Consider the following 19,911-nt stretch of genomic DNA (forward strand, 5'->3'; position numbering starts at 1 on the left):
GTTTGCACACTTATGGTGCCTTCTGTGAATGAAAGGGATCCTCCTGTCTGCACAATGGCTAATCTGGATCCAGCCAATTGTGGTTTGAAAGCACAATTCTAATTTCCTTATTATTTCCATATATACACAGAAATTGTGTGTGCGTGTGCGCGCGTGCACGCGCACACACACACGTACACATCATTATATTGCTGTATAATGAATGTAATCTATAATAATTATTTGTAGCATATTTTATCATCTCTCTGGAAGATCAAATTACATATTCTGTGCTTCACTGGAAAGCTATGGGTTTTTTAAACTGAGCAGTAACAGATGTGTTTTGTTAGCGCAAGTGTTAGCACTGAACACTGACAAATATATCATACAACATCACATTAAAGTGGCAATCACTTTGCAAAGGGTGATATTTGTCTACATTTTGATAGCTTCAATGGATTATATAATACAGGCATGGCTTCTTTTGCACTTAGTTTGACATAAAACTGCATTTTTACTTGTCTCAATCTCAGCCCCAGCTGCACAACTGCAAGGAAGGAATAATGCTCCTGTTTTTAAGTTTAACTCAGCTAGATTGAGCAGTCAGCAAGCAAATGATGATCTCTGCTGGGAGCTTTCAAGCTGTGGAATGATGCTGTAGGCTTGTCATATGAAGTGCTTATTCACCTTGCATTTCTTTCCTGGAGATGGAGAGGAAGTAGACTCTGTCACCAAGGTTGGGTTCCTCTTCTGACCAAATCTGCTTCTGAAACATACCAAAGAATTGCACACAAATTCTTTGCAAATGTATAAGAGATAAATGCAAGGGAATGCAGAGACCTTTTTCCACCCATGAATAACTTTCTGGGGACCGCATGCTCACGGTGGGTGAAGCCAGAGGCAAAAGTGGATGCAGCTGGAAGATGTGACTTCTACTTTGTACAGTAGGTTCCATTCCAGCCATGTGAAGGCCAGAGGTTTCCACAAACCTATAGCCATCTTTCCACACACACCCCGACAATCAAGAGGCATTATCCTAGTTCAAGGACGCATTTCAGCCAGACAAAGCGCTCAGAATACCTGAAGGAGTGTCTCCACCCCCATCGCTAAACCTGGACACTGAGGTCCTCCTCCCGAGGGTCTTCTGCTGTTTCCCTCATTGCAAGAAATGAAGTTGCAGGGAACAAGGCAGAGGGCCTTCTCGGCAGTGGCGCCCTCCCTGTGATACGCCCTCCCTTCAGATGCCAAGGAGATAAAGAACTATACAACTTTTTGAAGACATCTGAAGGCAGCCCTGTTTCGGGAAGTTTTTAATGTTTGATTTTATGTTTTAATATATGCTGTAAACTGCCAGGAGTGGCTGGGGCAACCTAGACAGATGGGTGGGATATTATTATAATTATTATTATTCGGTAAAGGTAAAAGGACCCCTGACCATTAGGTCCAGTCGTGGCCGACTGGGGTTGCGGCACTTATCTCGCTTTATTGGCCAAGGGAGCTGGCCAGCATGACTAAGCCGCTTCTGGCGAACCAGAGCAGCGCATGGAAACGCCGTTTACCTTCCTGCCGGAGCGGTACCTATTTATCTACTTGCACTTTGACGTGCTTTCCAACTGCTAGGTTGGCAGGAGCTGGGACCGAGCAACGGCAGCTCATCCTGTCATGGGGCTTCGAACCGCCGACCTTCTGCTTGGCAAATCCTAGGCTCTGTGGTTTAATCCACAGCGCCACCCGCATCCCTATTAATATTATTATCATCAAATAGGCTGCAAAACCGCTCAGGACAGCTTCAGAGCACCTTGCAACTGTTCCGCTTAGGCACAAGCCCAGCTCCTTGCTGCTCTGTGGGAGATTATGACGGCTGAAGAAGAATCCATGCAGTAAAATGAGTTTAAAATTTGATCATCCATTTACCTTTCTCCTCTTGATAAAACTTTACGGAGGTAAAGTGTAATGGTACCAGAAATATACAGTCGTACCTTGGCTGTCAAGCGGAATCCGTTCCGGAAGTCAGTTCGACTTCTGAAAACGTTCGACAACCAAGGCGCAGCTTCTAATTGACTGCAGGAGCTTCCTGCACGCAATCGGAAGCTGTGTCAGATGTCCAGCTTCCAAAAGAATGTTTGCAAACCGGAACACTCACTTCCGGGTTTGCGGCGTTTAAGAGCCAAAATGTTTGACTCCCAAGGTGTTCGGCTTCCAAGATACAACCGTACTTCAAATATACAGACTAGTAAAAGTCAATGAATCTGAAAGTGGTGCTATAGACCTTACTTTGTTCTTGCTGGAAAACCAGCAGAAGTGGCTCCTTGGTATCGCTGCCGAGAGATCTTCAGCACCCTGAGGGCATCCTGAGCGACACGATTGGCTTCTGCTTCCACCAGCACGTAATCCGGACTGGAGGCTTCCATAATGGCATCGTGCTTCATTACACTGTGTATTCCTGGGAGAAAGGAGGAACATGGCTTGCTTTAAAAAATAGAAAGCACATTTTACAAGACCAATGGAGGGGCTTAGGCATAGGTGGTGCCAGGGGGGGCGGGGAGCAAGCTGCCCAAACAAGGGAAAAGATTTATAATGAATTGAAAAAAATGTTGAAATATACATTTATAAAGAAACCAGAGGCCTTTCTTCTTGGAATAACAGATTTGGAATTGCCCAAGAAAGATGTTAAATTATTTTTGTATGCCACAACTGCTGCTCGTATTTTGTTAGCTAAAAAGAGGAAAACCGAAGAATTACCAACAATAGAAAAATGACAGATGAAGATGATGGATTTTTCGGAGCTAGCCGACCTAACCGGAAAAGTCCGCGACCAGAAGGAGGAGGAGTATCAGGAAGAGTGGAATAAATTTAATGATTATCTAGTTAAATTTGTTAAGTTAAATTAACTGAAAATAGCTTGCAGATACTTAATTGGCTTAGGATTTTATTTATGTTAAGTGATGAATTAATATGTTTAATTCCATAAGGTGAAGATTTAAGGATGTTAATGTTTAAGTTAAATTTCATAAGTATTGGGATTTGGAAAACCGTTAAAAGGACATGCAATGAAATTCAACCAAGGGGAAGCGAGGAAGTCACCTAACAAAGTCAATAAGTGTAATTTTCAATAAGGCTATGATTTATGTTTGTTTGTCTTGTGTGTTTGTTTGTTTGTTTATAATATTGTGTAAACTAATAAAATTTTTGAAAACAAACAAACAAGGAGCTCGTGCCCCCCCATTTCTGAACCTCTGTCATTAACATATGCTGCAATTTCTCTCTCTAGCCCACTTAGAAATATACTTTGCCCCTTCTGTGCGCTCCCAGGAATTTCTTTCTGGTGCAGCCACAGGACTAAGCTTACAGTAATCCTTCAGACATTTTTCAATCTAAAAGAGCAGCTCTAAGTGCTAAAGATTAGCACTCTACAATACCACAATTAACAAAACAGAAGAGATAAGTACAACAACTAAACAACTTTGCTGAAGATTTTCCGTATATCTTTTATGGGAAGAAAAACTTTTGCTCAATGACCCTAGCCGGGCATAAAACTCCCCAAATATTACCAAATGATTTCTACCTAGACTACTATTGCCATGGGGTAATAAATATATAAGAGAGGGTAGATGAAATAACATCCTAGTAATTACCACGCCAGCCTTGATCCAAAGCATCTAATTAACAGATAATTAATATCTGAGAGGTAGTGTAAGTGGTTAAGAATGCCAGACTAGGACGTGGGAGACCAGGATTCAAATCTCCACTTGGACATGACGCTCACTGAGTGCCCTTGGGACAGGCACTGCCTCTCAACCTCACCTACCTTGCAGGGTTGTTTGTGGGGATTAAATGAGGAGGGGAGGATCATGTATGCTCCTTGGAGAAAAGGGTGACCCATAGATGCAATAAATAAAGCATACACGGGCTACAAATATGCATGAACTTACATACAAGTTCAATTCAACAGTTTACTGGGTCTGATTCATTATTTATTATCAGAAGCCCCAAGACCAGTATTGTAACTGGTAGTCAGGGATAAAAATGATCCATACAGAATGACAAGTTTATAAGGAAGCTCACAGGGTATTGCATCTCCTTACACAAATTCCATGAAGAAAAGGTTCTTTTCCACATGACAATTCTATTTTTCTTTTCTTTTTTGGATCTTAAAAACAAAACAAAACCCTGAATCAATAAGGCAAAAGAAGCAAAACTATTTAGCATTTCTAATTATTGTTCAAGTGGCAGAATTTGGCTTATCCTTGTATCATATTTATTTCATTTATAAAAGTATTTACATGCTGTTCACCGATACGAAACATCAAGGTGGGATACAACAATCTATGCAGGTACAGGGAAAGGCAAGAGGCCCTAAAACAATAGAAAATAATCATAAAAATGACTGGCTCGCCTTAAGAATATTTAAACAAAAATACTTGAGCTAGAAGAGCACTCCACATCTTGGGTCTGGCAACAGTAAATGCTTGACTTCTAGTTGAAGTTAGCTGGACTTCTGTGAAATGGGGACAACTGTCAGTGGTCTTCCAGATTATATCAGTGATCAAGCAGGGATAAGAGAGCTCACGGGGTTCTTTTAAAAATATACCGTATTTTTTGCTCTATAAGACTCACTTTTTCCCTCCTAAAAAGTAAGGGGAAATGTGTGTGTGTCTTATGGAGCGAATGCAGGCTGCGCAGCTATCACAGAAGCCAGAACAGCAAGAGGGATTGCTGCTTTCACTGCTCAGCAATCCCTCTTGCTGTTCTGGCTTCTGAGATTCAGAATTTTTTTTTTCTTGTTTTCCTCCTCTAAAAAATTAGGTGCGTCCGGTGGTCTGGTACGTCTTATAGAGCGAAAAATACGGGTATGTATTTTTATTAAAGATTTCTTGGTTTACAAAAGTATGTGCCATGTCTCTTTTTTCAAGTTACATTTCCTACAAATCAGTTTCATTTGTTGAGACATTCGTGTTACATTAGGAAGAAAAGGGGGAAAGAGGTGATGGGGGAGTGGTGAGTGGGGTGGGGTGGGGTCAGGTGGCAATGCTTCTATTCTACTTAGTGTATGTGTGGGGTTTTGTGTCAGCGTCACGTGTGTGGGTTCTCTTTACTATTTGCTTGTATTCCTCTGGCGGTGAGAGAGGCTGGGCTGCCCTAGGGTGTGGTTGGTTGTCTTTGATTGGCAGTAGCGGAATTTGTTTTTTAGTGTGTGTGTGTTTGGATCAGGTTAGCCAGATTGATTTGTATGCTGTTGGCGGATTCTTGTTGTCTTGTTGGGCTGTGTATGTGATAAAGGGTAACCATACTGGGGTGAAGGTGTCTTCTTCTATTTATCCCCGTGTCAGTTTCAGTTTGTTGGTTAATTTTTCTAGTAGGACTGTTTCCCATACTATTTGATACCATTGGTCTATGCTTACTCCTTTCAAGTCTCTCCAGTGTCTGGTTATGATGTTTCTGGCTGCTGAGAGTAGGTGGGTTATGAGTTCTTTGTGTTGTGAGTGGGCATTATTGTCTTGGAAGATGTTTAGTAGGGCCAGTTCTGGGGTGACTTCTAATCTCAGGGGGTTCTTAAAGTATCCTGGGCCCACATTGTTCAGAGCTTTGTCTATTAATACAAGAACCTCGAACCTCGCTGGTAACATCTGGCAGTGCAGATGTTTTAGCAGAGGTGGCACACGCTGCCATCTGCAATGCGCTTTCTGGGCTTGTGCCAGGCTAAAGTCTGCACAAGGAGAGAGTTACCTGATTTTTTGAAAAGCTTCTCCAAAACATAATCCTCAACTTTCTTGGGATGCTTCCCTTCCTCGCTGTCCTCCTTTCGATACTTTCTCTGCTTCACAAGGTGAGGAATCCGCTGACCCTCAAATCTGGCATCCCGAGAACGTTCCCGCTTCCGTGGCCTGTGCTTGTGATGTTTCGTTTTTGAGGTGTGCTTGCTGCAATTATTCTCCGGTTCCTCATTCCCATCCTGTGCCTGGCAATGGCTATTTTTCTCATGTACGAGATCACGCCGACTTTCAACAAATACGCTTGCATCACCAACTGGAAAGGAATCCAAACATGCCATGTTCTCGGACGCTTCTTTCTTCTCCAACTGCGCTCCCTCATCACCTGATCCTAAAGGTTTCTCTTCCACTCCGCTCAATGGATCTGTAGGAGCAGCTGCCGTCATCCGAGCATCGCTTTGGGGAGGACTGCAAATCCGAGGAGACACTTCTGTGCTGCGCTTGACTGTTTCATCTGGTTCGGTTGCTGTAGTAGGTGAACTTACACGCTGTCTTTCCGAGCAGGAATCTGGCAGCCTGGTGCTTGTGGGTGATGTACGCCCTGCAAGGCGGTGCCGTCGCTTAGAAGCATCAGGTAAGTTCACAGCTTTACGCTTTAACTGCCATTTGGGTGTTGGAACATCAGAGCCAGTGCCTGAAACGAATTACACAGAAAATCACTGGCTGTTGCTATCCCATGTTTTGTTGTGCAGATGCTACAATTCCTCATCAGACATACCTGCAAATATAGCGCTGGTTTCGGTCCCTTGTGCCCCATCTGGGCTGCTCAACGTAAAGAGTTCATAGAGGTCGTTTGATTTGAAGAAGCGCCTCTGCTTCGGATCTTTCAACACTCTATTCGTTAGAAACTGTTTGAAGATTTGTCTGGGAAAAAACACAGAATTTTGTGTTAAGATATGCATAGCTTTCTGTTCAAAGCACTAAACTTAACAATGCAAATTTTACCCCAGGGAAAAATTACACAGTGCAGGATGCTTCACACGGATGCTCCGAGTTGTTTTGGTAATTTTTAAGCAATCCACAAACTGCTAACCATATGAGTTTACTGCACTTAATCTCATGACACACCAAAGATATATCCCACGAGACACTGTTTATCCACAGCAGAAAATACAAACAAAAAGGAAATCCCCATAAAAGAGGAGGAAGGGGGAAAGAAAGCTAAATCCAGTAAGAAGTTTGGCAGAGGGTCCAACAAGCTATAATAAAAGTTGCTTCAGTTCCTGAAGGCAAGAGAGATGGTAATATTAAAAGAAAAACTCGAGGGGAGTGAGAATATGGAACTGAGGGGAACTATGCTCGTCATTAAGCCTATCAATGATAACTTTTAACACTAAATTCACACTAGTCACCCACATAGTACCTGCTTCAGGGGTTTCCTGATACAGAGCCAACATTTTTCTGGTACATTTGCATCCCAGCATCTCATAATAGAAGAACCAAGCAAACCCCAGCCTACAGAGGGCAAGTGTGATGATCTTAAAAGCTTAGAGGCTGTTGAATAAAAACAACTTCTTCGGGACTTGAACCTATGTCACCTGTGTCAAACCTACAAGCTGTGGCTGTGCACTGGCCTGGCTTAGATGTCACAGCCAAACCATGGTTAGGACACCAGGAATATGCTGCAGAACGTATTGCTTTTCTTTTCTTTACACCACATCAGGGAGGCCAAGAGAGGGGTCCTGTCATCTGGGTAGCCCAGGACCTCCATACTGCTAGCGTAGCAGTTTGACTTCACCCCCGGAGGTGCACTCCACTGACAGAGGGATGCCAACAACAGCAATACGGCTCCTCCTCAGCTTCCAGGTTCATGATAATTCTATTTAGATATTTCTATTTACAAACTATGGTTGTTACTGAGCATAATTCGAAGATATTACGGTTTGAGATAGGTCCCTAATTCTGGCTTGGAAGTGATCAATGCTCCATACAAACTTACAGCAGATTCCCAGTTACTGAACCATGGTTTTGCTCATTATGTCTAAACCGCTTATTTCAGGCACAAGCAGCTCCCACCCTACTGGAAGTGGCTACCAAATGTTATTCTCTACTGTCAGAAAAAGCTTCCTAAGGCTTGTTGGACGGAAGAAGCTAGATCCACGGATACAGGTTTGTGTCAGTATTTACAGAACCAGGGCATGCAAACTTTTGTTACGCTATACTGCCAGCCTTTAAAGTGTTGATCCATTCTGGGATAGGGTGGGGTGGTTTTGAAGGAAGCAAGCAAGGAAGGAAGGAAGGAAGGAAGGAAGGAAGGAAGGAAGGAAGAAAGAACACCTTTTCTCTTTCACATGTCTCCAAAGACCTTCCTTTGTGTGTGATGTGCTTTGTGTTCAGCCCCCAAACTGAACATTTTTTAGCTATGTAGTAGCTGCATGGTGGACGCGGGTGGCGCTGTGGGTAAAAGCCTCAGCGCCTAGGGCTTGCCGATCTAAAGGTCGGCGGTTCGAATCCCCGTGGCGGGGTGCGCTCCTGTTGTTCGGTCCCAGCGCCTGCCAACCTAGCAGTTCGAAAGCACTCCCGGGTGCAAGTAGATAAATAGGGACCGCTTACTAGCGGGAAGGTAAACAGCGTTTCCGTGTGCGGCTCTGGCTCGCCAGAGCAGTGATGTCATGCTGGCCACGTGACCCGGAAGTGTCTCCGGACAGCGCTGGCCCCCGGCCTCTTGAGTGAGATGGGCGCACAACCCTAGAGTCTGTCAAGACTGGCCCGTACGGGCAGGGGTACCTTTACCTTTACCTTTAGCTGCATGGTGACAGCAGCCATGAAATTAAAAGACGCCTGTTTCTTGGGAGAAAAGCAATGACAAACCTAGACAGCATCTTAAAAAGCAGAGACATCACCTTGCCAACAAAGGTCTGTATAGTTAAAGCTATGGTTTTCCCAGTAGTGATGTATGGAAGTGAGAGCTGATAAAAAAGGCTGATCGCCAAAGAATTGATGCTTTTGAATTATGGTGCTGCTGGAGGAGACTCTTGAGAGTCCCATGGACTGCAAAAAGATCAAACCTATCCATTCTGAAGGAAACCAGCCCTGAGTGCTCACTGGAAGGACAGATCCTGAGGCTGAGGCTCCAAGACTTTGGCCACCTCATGAGAAGAGAAGACTCCCTGGAAAAGACCCTGATGTGGGGAAAGATGGCGGGCACAAGGAGAAGGGGATGACAGAGGATGAGATGGTTGGACAGTGTTCTCGAAGCTACCAGCATGAGTTTGACTAAACTGTGGGAGGCAGTGGAAGTGCCTGGCGTGCTCTGGTCCAGGGGGTCACGAAGAGTCGGACACGACTAAACGACTAAACAACAACAAGTAGCTGCATTCACCAAGATATACACAAGCGGCATGCATTTCCAAGTAGCCCCTGACCTGCCACTGAGCTCCTTGCTTAGCACAAATGGTGACACACAAGCCAAGACATACCCCTTTCCCCCAGCCCTCCCATCCAGGGCTGGAATTTCTCCTTGCACACGTTGTCGTGTTGCACATGTTGTCAGCATGGGCTGAAAAAGAACACGATGCAGCAAAACGGCTGAAGCTAAGCAGGTTTGAGCCTGGTTAGTGCCTGGATGGGAGGCTGTCTGAGAACCCTTTGTACACCGCTTTAAGTTTCACAGCAGGGGGGGAAAACGGCAAAATACAAATAAATGCTGTTCCTCAGAGCTGCACCTGGTGAAACACTAGCAAGTCAATGCGAGTATGTCACTCACCTGTGGTAAATCTTTTCTTCGATAGTACCAGCAGTAAGAAGTCTGTACACGGTTACTTCTCTCATTTGGCCTATTCTCCAAGCACGTTCGCGAGCCTAGAATGCAAAGAAGTGTTTTGCAAACGGCATTTTCAGACACAAAATTCCGGGAGCCACACCAAATCAAAAACCTTAACTAATGTGCTTAAAAGCAGCCACATTGCCGTCTTTGGAAAAAGAAGCAGACATGCAATTTCTGGCATGAAAATAGTTCAGGGGGAGAGGATTAAATCCTGCTCCATCTACGCTGTGATTAAAAACTGGACCAGGATTCCCAGAGCTACGTTTTCTAAAGGAAGAGATGTGAGTGGTTCTAAGCACATTTGGCTAAAGCACCTTCAGCATGGATGTGCAGCCTGGAAAACCACAGCAGTTCAACATCCTGAGCCTTGCATGCTTCTGAATGGTCAAAGTTAAGACATCCTGGCTCAAGGCAGATATTGAATTGGCTTATTTATAAAGGTACATCTCAGATTTAATATTCTTTTCCATGAAACCTACCTGAGTGTCTGTGCTGGGATTCCAGTCGGGGTCATAAATAATCACTCTGTCTGCACCCGTTAAGTTAATACCAAGCCCACCGACTCGAGTGGTAAGTAGGAATACAAATAAGGATTCGTCCTGTAAATACATACACCACAAGGCACATTTAGGAAAAGTTTAAAAATGCGTTTGTAGGTCTTTCCAGCCTATGGATGCAGTGAACGCACTTCTTGGCTGCCCAAGGCTGTAAAATCCTAAACGTTTTTACTTGGGAACAAATTCCACTAAAATAACGCTAAAACTAACTTACGCCTGTGATTCACATACAGCAAACATAGTTATTTGCATATGCGTTCGAAGGAGCAAAGCCAAACATCTGCAAAGTTCAAGTGGTAAGAATTATTATAAGCTGATCATATTAGAAACATTGTAAGGGAATAAGGGAATAGGTTTATTTAAAATAAAAGGCAATGTTAAATTTAGAATTGCAGGTAGAAGATTAGAAAACGGAAGATTCGCGGATGAGCTGAAGGAAGTCAAAATTATGTATTTGTGATAATACTGAAAATGTATGTTTAAATCTTGTATTGGAAATTGAATAAATTTTTTATTTTTTAAAAAAGAATCATTATAAGCTGATCAAATAATTGTTGTGACATGACATTAGAAGTGAACAGAATAGGTTGAAGGAAAACCTTTATTCACTGTTCAGTCTGAACTGTGAAAATAAATTTAAACCCTGCCAGGCTTGAAATTCAAAGGGTGGGTGGGTAATTTATGCAGTAATTTATGCAGTTTTAAAAACTATTTAGGAGCTATGGAAGTGATAAATAATAATCACAGTACAGCGGTACCGTAGTTCTCAAACTTAATCCGTTCTGGGAGTCCGTCTGACTCCCGAAACTGTTCGCAAACCAAGGCGCAGCATCCAATTGGCTGCAGGAGCTTCCTGCACTCAATTGGAAGCCACGTCGGATGTTTGGCTACTGCAAAATGTTCGCAAACTGGAACGCTTCTGGGTTTGCAGTGTTTGGGAGCCGATTTGTTCGACAACTAAGCTGTTTGAGAACCAAGGTACCACTGTAACTTTAATTTTAAATATTGGAGCATCTTCAAATCTCATCCTTTCCTGTTACGTAGCAGCAGCAACAACAACAGCAATAACAGCAGCAATAACAATAACAACAACAATAATAGTTATCGGAATCTGGTAAATGTTTTATTATTTTGAGTAATTCCTCATTCAAAATATGTTGGGAATGTTGCACCTGTGTATAGTTCCAGAAGTTTCCAACAAGTCTTTTCATCTGAGTCTTGCTCTTCTTGTTAACCCTTACCAAACTGAATGCTAAATTCCATGCTTCTCCAATGAAGATCAGAGACCACCTGGCTGATCCAGAGTTTCTTACCTCATTAAATCTTGTAATAAGGGGCTGCCTTGATGCCACTGTTGTGGTGCCATCCATCTTGAGATAGGAATAGCTTCTCTGCTTTAGAAACGCTTCGAGAATGTGCAGCATCTGAAAAATTGAGGGGGGAAAGATTTATGCTGAGCAGGAAAACAAAATCAAAACAGTCACTGTACAGCATAAAAACTAATGGCAGAAATCATGATGATGATGACTTATTAAATGTCTATACTGCCACTCGTCCGAAGATCACAAGGTGGTTTACAATATAAAAACAGAAAAATACATTTAAACACTTCTTTCGTACAGAAATTGTTTCTGCCTACCCATGCCTAATAAATTCACAGCAGGTTCTAGGTAGGACATTTTTCAGCCACAAATTAAAATTCAGGTCTAACCAAAGTTGGTATGTGCAACTGAAATTAGAGTAGGGAATGCTCTTACTAAAGTACCAAAACCTGATTTTATTTATTATCTAATGGACTTAAAAATGGAAGATTCACTTTTACTCCTAATTTTTTTTAAAATTCCAGTTAATCCAATTAATAGTTATCTTATTTAGGTATATTAAAGGCTTGGTGCTAGCAGATGTCAGGGAAATTGTTCAATATATATTGACAGTGGCATGAGCAACTATCTGTTATAATTTGGGGGGGGGGAGGGGAGGGGAGGGAGAAGAACTCCAACACTGGAATGGTAAAACTGCTCAACAGAGTCATAAAAGCAAGGCAATCTTATCTCTTTGTTGAAAAATCTAGTTTTCATCATTGAAAACAGGTGTAAGAAGTGCAAGAAAATGTAAATCCACACACATTGTTGAGAAGATTGTGAAATATTTTATGTATTGGAAGCAATTGGCATATGCATTTCTATTTGAATTCTTTAGGTGGTTATATGTTGGAATTTTGCATCTATTTATCTACTACGTACCTTGCTAAATTGTACCCTGTTATTTTTATTTTTCTCAGTACAGAGGCAAAGGACCCCTGACCGTTAAGTTGAGTCGCGGATGACTCTGGGGCTGCGGCGCTCATCTCGCTTTATTGGCCGAGGGAGCTGGTGTTTGTCCGCAGCTTCCGGGTCATGTGGCCAGCATGGCTAAGCCACTTCTGGTGAACCAGAACACCATTTACCTTCTCGCTGGAGCAGTACCTATTTAGCTACTTGCACTTTGACGTGCTTTCGAACTGCTAGGTTCGCAGGAGCAGGGACCGAGCAACGGGAGCTCACCCCGTCGCAGGGATTCGAACCACCGACCTTCTGATCGGCAAGCCCTAGGCTCTGTGGTTTAGACCACAGCGCCAACCGCACCTCAGTTTAAGAACAGCCCTGTTTACGAACTATTCGGTATACGAACTCCGCAAAACCAGAAATAGTGTTCTGGTTAGTGAACTTTACCTCGGTTTACAAATGGAAGGCCTCATTAGGGAAAGCACGCCTTGGATTAAGAACAGCTTTGGTTTAAGAACGGACTTTCGGAACAGATTAAGTTTGTAAACCGAGGTACCACTGTATTGTTATCGTGTATTTATTTGAAAATATAAACAAAAACACATGTGCATATTCCCCAGGCATGTCGATCAGAACTCCACAGAACCTTGCCTCTTGGCTTTAAAACATTGCTTTCTGGGAGGATTCTGCAGGCAACTTTCTAGCGTGCAGCATCAGGTCACAGCTGTGGACTTGAGACAGAGAAGATGCAAAGTGTGACTTACTTGCCGAGACTGAGTAAAGAGAAGTACTCTGTGGCCTTGCTTGTGCCATATTTTCAGCAGAGACTCTACAACTATCATTTTCCCGGAACGCTTCCAGAATCCAAAATGGTCTTCTTCCTTCAATTCTTCATCAGGGACACCCTTCAAAATTTTAGGACCACCGGAAAAGAGGTCTGGGTGGTTGCAGATCTTTCTCAGGGCCACCAATCCGGAGAAAATCTACACGGAGGACAGCCAAATGTTTATTCTCTGCATGTTCCGGTCCTTCCACATTTAAGCCAGCATAACAGATCAGAATGAAAGCAAGCGGCCACTGGAAGAAGGTTTTCAACAAGAGACTAGGGCTCTTATATCGTAACATACCACCAGCTAAACTTTGCAGTATACTATGGTATCTGGGAGGAGGAAAGAAAGTGGGGAGGGAAAAGGCAGCTGCTGGCCACGCAGACGACTGGTGTCACTGGGCACAACTTCTGCCTCTTCCTGGTGAGACTGGGCTGGCAGTGCTGCCTGGGGCGGAGCCCATAAGCCTGGGTACCGCATGGCATGCGGAGCTGCCCATCTCCCTGGAACTGCCAGCTGTGGCTCGTCCTGACGACAGCCGCTTGCTCCTTAAGAAGTGGCTACCGGGAGCCACCATTCTGCTTGGTGCAAGGAGGGAGGAGGCGAAATGGAAACAAGAAGAAATTCCAACGAAAGAAGAATGGCAGACAAAATTAATGGACTATGCAGAATTGGACAAAATGACAGGAAGGATTCGAAACCTGCGGGACCAGAGATTTACAGAAGTACATGAATTATTTGAAGAGCAACTGTAATCAACATATTACACTAGTAGCACTACAAGAAGTTTTGTAAGGAGAAATATACGAAGTGTTGCAAAGTAGAAAAAGATAGAGATATTGGTTATGAGTTTGAAATGTAATTGGGAAGATAAGAAACGCATACTGAGAGATTAGATTGGAAAATTTTCGGACAGGATTGATGGAAGTCAAAAATTTGAATAAGATGTAAAAGTATGCTTAATTACTATTGAAAATGATATGTAAAAAAAAAAAAACACTAATAAAAAAAATTATATTTTTTAAAAAGGAGGGAGGAGGCAGCCTGCCAGCACTCGCACGACCAGAAAAAGATACGAAGGTGCTGGCAGGCAAGCACCACTCCCGAGGCTGGTAGCTGCACCGCGCAGGGCGAGTGGGCAAGCATCAGGTGGCCTATTGAAGTGCACAACGCTGCTGGCACAAGCAGGGATTTGCGATACATTGCCGGATTGGAAATTCTGAAATCGCTCTCACAATTGTAACCTTAAACCGGTTTCAGGCAATGCACTGATACATCTCCCAGGCCTACGAGAGACGTTTATTTCTCCCTCAGTAAAACTACTATAATTCTCATGCCAAATAAGTTATGCACTGCCAAAGGTACTGGCTACAGAATTCCCTCTTTCAATTCCACTGCCACTCCTCTGCTTCTCTTCCTACAGTGCTTGTTTTCACTGAGACATACGCACTACATGAAAAGGCAGCTCCTTAGACTGAAGAAGTTGGCCAGCCCGGATTTAAAGGACTTCTTTGATAACTATAAAGGTAAATATGCTATGTTGTCGGTTCTGTTAAGTTCTCATGCCTACTAACTAACCCTCTGCTAGTGCTCTGATAAGCTGTTTGACAGCAAATGGAAAAAATGAACTTTTTCCTTTCATGCTATCTGGCATGCCAATTTCTTTCTTTGCACTGACCTGCATGTCTCCGTTGAGAATCTGATAAACCTCTTTGGAATCAATAAACGTTTTGTATACTTGGTGCTGCTCATCTGTCAAACGGCAAAACAGTACCTAAAAAAGAGACACTGCAGACATTATTACATGTAGAAAGTATGGAGCTATACTTAACATGAATGAAAAATGCAGATCTTTCCCCAAGGAGCTCACGATCTATGAACTGGCATAGGTTTTGCTTTTATCGCAGGGATTAGCATCTCTGTGGAGACTTTCCCAGCTCCTGGGCTCATCATCTGTTAAAACTCACGAGTCACAGCCACGACATCGAATTTCCTCACCCTTGGTCCTCAAGGGGAAATCTTACTTAATTCTATATTGTGAGTTCTGCAGAGTTCTCCTGCTTGCTAATATCAGCCTGTGCTGCAACACAGTTATACATAATTTATTTCGTGTTCTTAAAGTACCCAAATAAGCTTAGATCCGACAAGAAAATAAATATTGCAAAAAACAACAACACCTTTCTCAGGGCGGAGTAAGGGGAAGTTCCATCGTTAGAAACAGACGTCTGTTGCATGAATGGAACAGCAGCATTGGATATAACCCATATCTTTTACTACGAGGTCAGAATTCATTAAACTGGTGGAAGTGTGTCACGAGGAAGCAACAGGAAAGCAAGTGGGGCAATGTACTATGGTTATCCCTGTGACTTCCCATCCTAGACACGCAGTGAGCTGCTCAAAACATAACTTCACATGTAGCCTCTCTCAGATAAATTTCGGGGTGCAAAATATAGAGTCAAACAATACCTGCTCATTTTTCTCCGGTAGTGACAGGCTCATTTTAACATCCGCCTTCATTCTCCGCAACAGATAGGGATTAATTGTGTCCCGTAAAATGCAAGCACACTTATATGCTGTTTTTACCTTTTGAAGGGAAAAGACAACACCAATGCTAGTTTATTAATCATACTTGCTTCCACATTTTACCCCAAACGTCTCACTAAGAGCTCAGCATAATACGCATGGGGCTTATTCCATTTGATCCTCTCGCAAAAACAACTGTGACGTGGGTTAGGCTCAAAGTACGCTGACCCAAAAGTTACCTGTTTGGTTTCATGATTGACTAGAAATCCTAACCCTGGTTCTCCTGGTCTGTCCAACACTCCAACCAGTGCACCACACTGAATATTTATTTTAATGTACTTTGGAGGATAAAATACTTCACCGGTTAGTGAAAACTTTGGGTAGGTGATCATGCTGATATTTTGCACACTTATTATGTCTGTTTGCATCTACATTTAAATGAAAGCAAACTCATACGGGCACCAGTTGCATCTAAACCAGTGGTTCCCAACCTTTTTTGGGCCATGCCCCACCTAAGCATCTCTAAATTCCTGATCCACCCCCACCCCCAACATATAATTCTTATTATTCAAAAAGTGAACTCCTATTCACGCGGAGGAAGCCTAAAAGGCCATTAACTGTTGCCCACCTTAAAAATCAAATTGCCCCCCTGTGGGGGTTGGGAACAACACATCTAAACTAACAGCAAATCATTCTCCATTCACTTTAAAATTAGTTGGTGGAATTTATTTGATAGGACATAAAAATAAAAACTACATAGAATTGCAGCAAACCCCACTTGAACACGTGCCATTCCCTCCAGCAGTGCAGCTGGGTGCCTATCAATCTGGAATCAAAATAGGGTCACCCAAAAATAAGGTAGGAAGGCCAAATATTCAGGAGAAGCCCAAGGTAGGACAAATTACACAAGTTTGTGAGTTAAAAGTGAAGAGCGTGGACATCCGGAAAACAACCAAAAATGGCCTGGCAGGAACATGTGAGTTTACAAAGAGGGATTGGGGGTGGGGAAGTGTCTAAAGAATTCAAAATCAGCAGACTGGGTGAGTCTACCAATCAAGTCTATAACTGTGAGCAATCTGAGAAACTGAATGAAGCTAAGTGAAGTTAAAAACCCCTCTCCTGCCCTCGGAGGGAAAATGAATATCAACTCCACCGGACATCATTTTAAAAAGGACTTTGGTGTGACTCCAAACTGTGTTCAGAAACGGTTTGTCAAGTGACATGGGCCTTGCTGTTAAGAGTAAAAGTTCAACGCTCCCTTGGCAAAACCTCTCCTTCGAAGCATGTGAGTGATTGCTTGGATACTGGTCACTGCGCCTAAGACACCCTGCTATAGAATCTGCCTTTGTATATTATGCTATCCAGTAATTCTCTTGCATTTCTTCATGTACTAAATGGTGGATGGCCTTATGTGGTCAGTTTGGAATTAACAAGGCTCTCCATATCATCCTGCTCATTCATTTAGATCAATAGGGGAGGCCTCCTGTGGTTCTATCATCAGATGACGTTTGTGGGACAGCAGTGTGGGACGGGGTCTTCTTGATGGTGGCACCATCTCTGAAATGCATCCTTCTGGGGTTCATCTGGCACAAACATCATTTACCTTTTCAGTAGCAGATGAAGATGTACCTGTTTGCTAAGCTCTTTGGCAGGGGGTGAGGTAAGACATTCAGTCACTATGTTATGATGGCTCAATGTTTTTTTTAGTGCCTATTAGCACTTTTGTTAATTTTTACCTGATTTTTGTATTTTGTATGCAATAGTTTTTACTGTCTGTTATATGTAAACTCAGCCTTGGATTGTCTGATGAAGGGCACAATTAAGAATCCAGTAAATAATAGTAGTAATAGCATGTCTTCATTAGCCGGAGATCTAAGTCTTATTTAATTAGTTTTGAATTGTGGTTTTATTCTGCACGATTTTTAGGATTCTCTTTGTTGTTTACTGTTTTATTTTTTTAATGTTAACTGTCCAGGAGATGACAGGACTGTGTTAGAACATGGCCTGGAACTGAGCTTTCAACGGGACCTGCACAAAACACATTTTCTGAGAATTGCATATCCTTTACCTGAACTGGAGAGGCATTGGAATAGCCTCCCATGGTTATTGGAACAGAAAATTGCTCCATGAAGACAGGAAGTGTCCCTAGTTTTCCTGGAAATACGAAGTCAAAGAGGGACCACAGCTCTTTTAGGTTGTTTTGCATAGGTGATCCAGACAAGATAATTCGATGAGGAGTGCAGAACTGTAAATGCAGGGAGAAGCATATTCATGTCATAATAAAATACAGAAAAGTGCAAATTCCACCAAAATTTTACACATGACATAAAGTCTTTGAAACATGGCCTAAGCATGAAGTAAGCGTTAAGACCAAGTTTATCACTAATTTAACCAATCGAAATGCTTTTGTTTTTAAAGATTCTTACCTGTTTGCAAGCAACCGTGACTGCAGCATTTGGATTCCGAATTTTATGTCCCTCATCTAGAATCACATAATGCCAACCGTAACCATGGATGTTATCTTGCAGCATGCGAATGTAAGAGTAGGAGGTTATCAGAATGCCACTACATGCTACAATTTCCTGAATCAGTTTTACCTGCAAAGAGAACGATACGTTGTCAATTACTGAAACTATGAGAGTCCATAAAGAAAGTACTGTTTTGGATAATCAATGTCCCAGGCAGCACTAACACGGCAACACTTGTCACAGGACTTAAGCGTGCATTAAAATAAACACGTTTCATTCCAATATTGCAAGGGGGAAAACAGCAAGTCCCGAAAAGCCAAATCTAGGACGGAACAATCCTCCATTCCAAGGTATGAGTTAAGGCACTAACAAATTCAATTGTATCTCTTCCCCTTCCCTAAAAAAAGCATGAACACTGTAAGTTAAGACATCCACTTTGGCTTCAGCATCATGTATGCAAGTAAGCATACTGGGCTGCCTCACATAAGAGTTGAGTGAGTCACAATAGGGAACTACAAAGCACTGATAATGCACTATGAATATAGCAGAGCAGCAAATTGAGAACTTGCTGTGCTACATCAACTTGATTTGCTGCTGTGTCATTATCACCTCTTCCTCCCCTTACAACTTCGTGAGGAACGAACAGACTAGGACTTGAATTTTTTTAAAAATGTCTTTTTTAACAGAAAGGAAAAAATCATATTTATTTTAAAAGGAGACTAACTTTCATGAATAGTTATTGAATCTGATACCGCTAGAAAAGATCTCTAATGCCAAATGTCTATTTTTGTAAGGAATCGTATTTCCAAAAGGAGAAAGTATGATCACTAGTTAATGAAATTAACAGATTCAGTTTACTATGGAGGTAAAAAACAGACTCTCTTGCCCCTATAGTAAAATCTGATAAGCCCCCACTGCAACCCACATTCATTGCATCTATTTCCTAGCAATGGTCTACTGCAGAATACTACAGGCATCTCTACTCAAACACTTAAGACAAATCATCTCAGGCGATTTCAAATTAAAAGCTTGTAAAATATGTAACCTCTCCTAGATTTTGCAATTAATAGGGTATGTCTGCAATTAGCCTGACTTACAGAAGGCTGCTGCAATGTTGTCATTAAAAGATGTTTTGTGAAAGTGCTCCTGTTATTATGGGGGCTCAGGAGACCAATCCCTCCTAGAGGGCAAACAGTGTAGTGGTAGAAAACAACAGCCATAAATCACACTGTCAGGCAGCAGAGAGAACAGGAGTAAAAACACAAGGCACATGAAGGCCATTCACTGTAGACACAGCACAGCAGAATCCTACTCAGGATTTACTGAACCTGTAATTAATTAAAATTTCCTTCAAGCCAAATCTTTTATTAAACAAGGATTTGTGCTGACAATGAAGGAAAAACACAGAAAGGCAATTCATCACCGACCACTTCCCCCAGTTCAGGTTAAGGTAATGTAAGCTTTGCCACACGAAAGTCTGTTGAGTTCTGTAAAGGGAAAGGGATTTGCAGAGCTCAGAGGGACCTTGTGGTCCACCCCGACAGAACTCTCCGATAATTTATAAGCATATTCAATGTTGTGCTCTAAGGACGCGTCTGCTTCCGCATTTCATTTCATCGTTGCCCGTTTCTACCCAGGAACTGACCGGCAAACACATACCTTCCTCCTAACATCACAGGCGAGGGCTTTTAATATTCTCTTCTCTTAAAATTCAATTTCCACAACTACAGCCTTTTACAGCCATTTCAATCACTTC

The 19,911-nt window shown here is 42.5% G+C and overlaps 1 protein-coding gene across 1 annotated transcript in view; it reads right to left on the reverse strand.

Moving 5' to 3' along the window:
• The window catches only part of ERCC6 (ERCC excision repair 6, chromatin remodeling factor), a 48,610-nt gene that overhangs the window by 1,055 nt on the left and 27,644 nt on the right, over positions 1 to 19,911 (reverse strand). The window contains exons 9-20 of the mRNA XM_083440300.1: positions 18,114 to 18,284; positions 17,756 to 17,932; positions 15,631 to 15,747; positions 14,843 to 14,938; positions 13,102 to 13,320; positions 11,387 to 11,497; positions 9,996 to 10,115; positions 9,457 to 9,551; positions 6,469 to 6,614; positions 5,707 to 6,384; positions 2,254 to 2,422; positions 667 to 745 (exon numbers count right to left, since the gene is read on the reverse strand). Of these exons, the coding sequence (XP_083296426.1) occupies positions 667 to 745; positions 2,254 to 2,422; positions 5,707 to 6,384; positions 6,469 to 6,614; positions 9,457 to 9,551; positions 9,996 to 10,115; positions 11,387 to 11,497; positions 13,102 to 13,320; positions 14,843 to 14,938; positions 15,631 to 15,747; positions 17,756 to 17,932; positions 18,114 to 18,284 (2,178 nt within the window). The remainder of the gene's footprint in view (positions 1 to 666; positions 746 to 2,253; positions 2,423 to 5,706; positions 6,385 to 6,468; positions 6,615 to 9,456; positions 9,552 to 9,995; positions 10,116 to 11,386; positions 11,498 to 13,101; positions 13,321 to 14,842; positions 14,939 to 15,630; positions 15,748 to 17,755; positions 17,933 to 18,113; positions 18,285 to 19,911) is intronic.

Source organism: Podarcis tiliguerta (genome assembly GCF_965153285.1).
Source record: "Podarcis tiliguerta genome assembly, chromosome: 5".
Taxonomy (NCBI): Eukaryota; Metazoa; Chordata; class Lepidosauria; order Squamata; family Lacertidae; genus Podarcis; species Podarcis tiliguerta.